This window comes from Hipposideros armiger, unplaced genomic scaffold (genome assembly GCF_001890085.2).
Source record: "Hipposideros armiger isolate ML-2016 unplaced genomic scaffold, ASM189008v1 scaffold_113, whole genome shotgun sequence".
Classification (NCBI taxonomy): domain Eukaryota; kingdom Metazoa; phylum Chordata; class Mammalia; order Chiroptera; family Hipposideridae; genus Hipposideros; species Hipposideros armiger.
Genome location: NW_017731463.1, coordinates 2,021,612 through 2,027,611, shown reverse-complemented (window position 1 = coordinate 2,027,611; position 6,000 = coordinate 2,021,612). Strand labels below are relative to the sequence as shown.

The following is a 6,000-nucleotide window of genomic DNA, read 5'->3' as shown; positions in this document are numbered from 1 at the left end:
ACTGAAAATTTAATCTAAAATGACTCCATTCTTCTACATAAAAACCATCCTCTAAGCCCACAATGGAATCCAAGGCATTTCTTTGAGATGCTCCTTGCTTCAAACCACTTTTTAGCATGAGTTAACACAGCAACGTGTCTGAGGCTAGGAATATTTGCTCCTGAAGAACAAAGGCTTTCGATGACACAGACAATGGTTTAGTGGTTACCAGAGGGTAAGGGGGTGGGGAGTCGTGGATGAGGGTAAAGGGGATCAAATACGGTGATGGAAGGAGAACTGACTCTGGGTGGAGAACATACAATGTGATATATAGATGATGTATTACAGAATTGTACACCTTAAATCTATGTAACTTTTTTAACAATTGTCACCCCCAAAAAAACTTTTTAAAAAATGAAAATAAATAAATAAATAAATAAATAAATAAAAATATTATAGTTGACAGATTTGATTTCAAAACTGCCTTTGGCCCAAACTACATAAATAAGGAAAATGAATGGAAAACCAATAGCAGTAGCTGGTTTTTTTTCATGAGTCATCCACAAAGAGCTGTTTCCCAGGGAACCCAAAGGCTGGGATGCCAAACAGAGAAGATCCACCTTTCCTGAAGTGTCCACCTTAGAACTGTCCTGGGTTGAGCCAAGTGTCTGTGGTCCATGAACAACATATTAAAGCTAATGAGCACAATAAGCCATAGTCAGGGCATTAAGGGTGGAAGTGGACAAGCTGGCTAGCCTTAGAATTTAGCAGCCCTTCAGACCGGGGACTACTACTCAACCCCAGGAGTTGAGGAACATGGTTTGTACGTGTATGTCTAAGAGCTTCAGGGTGGTCTTTGCGCATAGGTAGTCTTAGTAATCTAAGGATGAGGAAGTTCAATGCTAACCTAAGAGCTCCTTATGTTTCTTTTTGAGAGATGCAAACAGATTTTGACATTACTAAACTGGAATTTTTAAAGGTTTCCTAAGCAACAATGGCCTGATGTATAGATGGCATACGCAAAAATTTAGAATGTAAAATTTTATAAAATAAACACCCATAGAGAAGCAGAACATTATTTTAGTACCATTTCAGACATAGGTTTACCTTAAAGACTGAAACCCTGCATGGACAAGGAGGTGAGATGGCCCCTTTTTCCAACAAGCAGTTTCTTACTTTGCTGTTTTTATAAAATGCTGATTCGAAAAGATTCTCCAGGATAGACACAACACTGACCAACAAAGCCTTTATGAAGAAATGGTACAGGGCTGTCTTTGGGCCACTGTGAGACGAGATCATTGCCTCTTTTCTGGATTCATTGATTCAAACTCTGCAGTTGCAGGGTTTCACGCTGGGATTCATGTTTCCAAGCCCTGCACTACTTGTGTGACACAGCTACCTGCTCACCCCTCACATGGGGCTCACCCTGGCTAATGACAGCAGGTGGCAAATCTGTCTTCCCAGGCCGGTGATGCCCAGCCTAGCAGAGTTTGTGAGCAAGAGCTTCAAAATGCCTCCAACACTCAGGTGGGAGCCAGGCCAGAGACGGGGGATCAGCCTCAACCAACTCTTTCAGTTTCTTTTCCTTGTCATGACTATGCCCGTTCTTTTATGTATGTGGCTTGTTAAAAAGTAAGAAAGGACTAGCTTTCAACTTTGGCCAAAACAAAACGCTTTTGCTTGGAAAACAAAACGCTTTTGCTTGGGAGTCTAGCTCTGTCCAAGTGCGCTTTGCAGGGGGGATAGGGATGGGGTAGGATGCTCTCAATAGCTTATAGCGAGAGGTATTGCATGAGCTCTCAGCCACACCGCCAGGTTTCAGATCACAAATGACGACTTGTGTCTGAAGTCAGCCTCCTCATTTGTCCTGATATAGCTGATGGCCATCTGGCTTCCCTGGATTCTTGTAACTTTCCCCATTCTGTTTATTGTTGATGAAGTAACCACGTCTGCACGCACAGCAGATGCCCGCTGTTATCAGGGCCAGTGCAGCAAGGACAGCCAGAACTCTGCCAATAATTCCGCCGATGTTCAGGTAAAATGTCCATCTCTTGCTCCACACACCTGGCTGAGCCTGGTCGTTGGGAGCGATGTAGTAAATACGGCCCAGAGCTCTTCTTGTGAACAGTGCTGAAAACCAGAATGCCAGTTTCAGAGTTTAAAGGGAAAGAGGAATTTCAACATCTCGGATCGGCTCTGGAATCTGTTGGCAGTGGCACATCATTGATATACCAGCTGTAATGAGGTGGTTTGGGGAGGTGGGCTGGGGGAGCCAGCCTCCTGTCAGAGGAGTGTTGCAATCTTGCCTACAGCCTTTGGTACTCTGCACACATGAGGCCTGGCTTCACTTGCACAGTTAGCTCAAAGACAATCTCTCCATTTCTTCGTGGCTCTTTTCGAGCAACCACCTCACAGCGATAAAGTGCTGAGTCTATCCAGGTCACATTCCATATCTTTAGAGGTTTTCTCCACTATTTCTGCACGACCTGCCCAATCTCCCTGTATTTTGTTGTCAAAAAACACATATGTGGTTTGGGGCTTCTTTAATTTTCTTCCATTGAACCCTGGGGTCATTTGTTTGTGAATCTGTAATGATTCAAGATAGCTCCACACTTTGAAATTTTGCTGTTTTCCAAAATGAAAAAAAGCAAAAAACCAAAAACATTACAAAGAACATGTAATGAGTGACTGCATAAGAAATCAATAAGTATTTCTTTCTAGGATATCCTACCAACCAAACACTAACTGAGATTCATCAGCTAATACTCTTGCTCTCTAACAGCCATACACAGCAATCAAACTGGTTCAAAGAGTAACCTGAACCTCCTTTCCCATAATCCCCTTCTCACTAGTTTCCCGTGAATCCGAGGGCTTCAAATAGCTTCTCTACAAGGAAGTTAAACCCGCCCCCTCACTCTTTACTGGCCATTCATGATTGGTTCCGCCCCACGCGATCAGTTTGAGGCTGTTGATTGGATAAGAGTCCGGTGACGGGTTCTGACAGCAGGCGCGGAGGCGTGGCTACCGCCGCACAGAAATTCTACCCTAGCTCCTGCCGCACCATGCACCGTGCACTCCGACTCCTCGCGCGCTCGCGTCTCCTCGTGCGGGTTCCATCCTCAGCCTCGGCTCCGGGCCTGGGTGGCGAGGTGGCCCTCCCATTCCGGCTCCCGACCGCCGCTCGAATGGTGAGCGCGAGCCTCCCGTACCCCAACTTCCTCGCGGTGACCTTCAGCCATCCCGCCCGCCGGCCGAGGCGCCCGCGGGCGTCCCGGCCAAGCCCGGCCGTGGGCAGCGCGCGTGCGCGGCGTGGCGGCCCTCTCGGCCCCCGCCACCTACTCTTGAGCCGGGAAGGAGCCTCCGCCCCGGCCGAGTGCTCTTGCAGGGGAGGCAGCTGGCGGCGTGTGTCCTGCTCTGGGCCCCTCTCCGGGCGCCCCACGGCCGGGCTGAGCCTATGCATTTTGGGGTTGCCTGCCTCGGCCGCGCTTACGGCTGCCTTCCTGCCGATGCGCAGGGCCCCAGCTCTGGATTGCTGTCTTCAGGACCGGGAGGAGAGTGTGGGGACAGGGGCAGCACCGCCCCTGCCTCTTCGTAGGGCCTAGCTGGCCCATCACTGGCGGTGTCGCCTCTGAATTCTGGCTTCTTGGGTCACCACGCTACAGTGAACTGCTTTCAGGTCCAGGTGGGGGTTGAAGGTTCTTAGGAACGTAAAAGATTTTACTTCTCATGGGATTGCCTATTTAGTTCGTTAGGCTGCACATGGTTTACCCCCACTGAACTTTTGTAAAACCCTGAAATTTGTGAGCGTGGCCAGGGTCTCCTGAAACGTGTTAGAGGAGATTGGATAGGGCCTAACTATAGCCGCCGAATCAGTGTTTTATTCTGAAAGACCACTGAGGAACGTAAAGGCCCCAGTTCAGGTAACGACATGCTGACTTCAGTAGGTCTCTGCTCTTTCCAGTGTCATCTTCTGTATTTCGGGCTTTAACAAGCGTTAAATACATACGTACACATGTAGATTGTTGGGAAACATTGGGGAAATAAGGGATAGGAAGAGTTACGGTTCTGAAGAGTTCACTGTGCTGTGCTATGAGCCTTGTAATCAAAGCTATGATTTCTAACCCTACTCTGCTACTCAAAGTTGGGATTTGGGGCCAATTGTCTCTGTGCCTCAGTGTCTGCATGTAAAACGAAAGTACTTACAGCCACTGAGCAAGATTGCACCTGTGAAAGTACTTGACCAACTTTGGCATCTGGTAAGGGCTTATTAAATAAATGCTCCCATCTAGTATATTTCAAACGTCAAGACAGTCTATAAACTTTAAGATAATTTAATGCCATCACTATACCTGAAACTACAAAATCAGGAGTGCTTTATGTTCTTGAGACACCCTGCTCTAGTAATTTTAGTGCATTTTGGAGCCTTTTTAATTAATTAAATTAATTAATTTAGTGTGTTTTAAAAGGGAATAGGAGACTGAAGAACTGAATCTATTCCATTGACGCAAATGTCAAAAAATAGCATTGCCTTGCTTTTAGGGTTGTAATGTTAGCTAACATCAGATGTGGATAGATTTTTTTCCGATTATTTTAACTACACCTTTGCCCTCTAATCTCAGCTCCAAAAATCTTTGTGTTGATTTTTATTAGCTTTTCTTGTTGCTAGTGTTGAGAAATTCACATAACGCTAGTGCCCTAAGTTACCTTTTTTATCTAAAAGAACACATATTAGGGTCATCCAACAGGAAGAAAACATCTATTGAATGCTGCTGTGTATTGGGCCCTAGGAATAAGACAGTTGCCATGGGCGTAGAGTTTAGACTACTGGGGCAGATTAAAGATGCAAAGCAGTGAAAGAAATCACACAAAAGTGATTACAATTTGGTGAATGTAACTGAGGAGAAAAAGTACAGTGGAGTGGGCTATATAATGGAGACAAGCTACGATATTACCTTGGTAGCATGTGGATAGGGAGAACTTCCATTGTTTTAAAGTCACTTTTCTTTATTTCTTGAATGATCTTCAGTATAGTCATAAGGTCTGGAAACATAATATTTTCTATTGCAATGTAATATCAATAAGCTATTTATTATATATTTGTCAGTATTTCAAGACTTAGTGGCCATCTGATATTTTAAGACCAGAAAGACTTCTTTAGAAAGAAACTGAAAACCTAAACACAAGTCAAATTTTGGATTTTTCTCTTGAGGGTCTTTTTGCATGAGAAATTATTTGGATTTTCTTGAACACTGAAACATTCTGTTAAACCCCCTTAGACTGAGAATCTGAAAAGCAGTTTTCCTTTTCTTTAGGAGATGCCATAGTTTAAAGGTCATGTAAAATGTGCACATGCATGGGGACATCTAATAGGCTCAAGGCCTATATTTTTTGCTGACTTTTCCGGTTTCAACTGGCATGCAAGTTTTAAGACCATGTCATCAATTACTGAAGTTCCTGGGGTTAGTGGCTGCTTATAGTATTTCGTATTTCTGGAGCTTAATAGCAATCATACTGCAGTGAACACTGGACACGTTATCCATTCATGCTTCTCCAGGAGGGAAGTGATTGTGAGTGAACACGCATATCCCAGGAACCACTGGGAAATCGCACCTCTGGCCTTCCCCATGCCCAGCTGGTTAAACACTTTAAGCCATGCTGTTAATCCCAGAAGTGATAAACCACCTTCTCCCAGAAATTCTGCTCTTTAAAGTATGGGAAATGAAGACATGGTTTTCAAAAAAACTAATTTTTTTTAAAAAAAGAAAGAACTGTATGAATAAAAACTTATTTATATTTAAGAGATGCCATTCATCACCTTGTTTTTCATCACAAGCGCTGATAATTTTCTCATTAACTTAGGTGAGCATCTCTCTTCCTGCCCAAGCCAGTGGGAAAAAGTAATGTACATGATAATGTAGGAAGGCTCTAAAAACCATGCAAATGCTTTCCAGACCTCAGGTGGACTCATTAGTGGGTGGTAAGACTTTTTTTTTTTGGACAGAATAGACTAGCATAGAATAG

The 6,000-nt window shown here is 44.3% G+C and overlaps 1 protein-coding gene and 1 pseudogene across 1 annotated transcript in view; one reads left to right on the top strand and one right to left on the bottom strand.

Annotated features, from left to right (window-relative positions):
* Nucleotides 1–1,287: 1,287 nt before the first annotated feature.
* On the bottom strand, nt 1,288–2,825 carry LOC109385355 (junctional adhesion molecule C pseudogene; annotated as a pseudogene).
* A 159-nt stretch (nt 2,826–2,984) lies between these two features.
* FH (fumarate hydratase) overlaps nt 2,985–6,000 on the top strand; it is a 30,811-nt gene continuing 27,795 nt past the window's right edge. Inside the window, exon 1 of the mRNA XM_019647598.1 lies at nt 2,985–3,167. Within this exon, the coding sequence (XP_019503143.1) occupies nt 3,042–3,167 (126 nt within the window). The 5' untranslated portion in view covers nt 2,985–3,041. The remainder of the gene's footprint in view (nt 3,168–6,000) is intronic.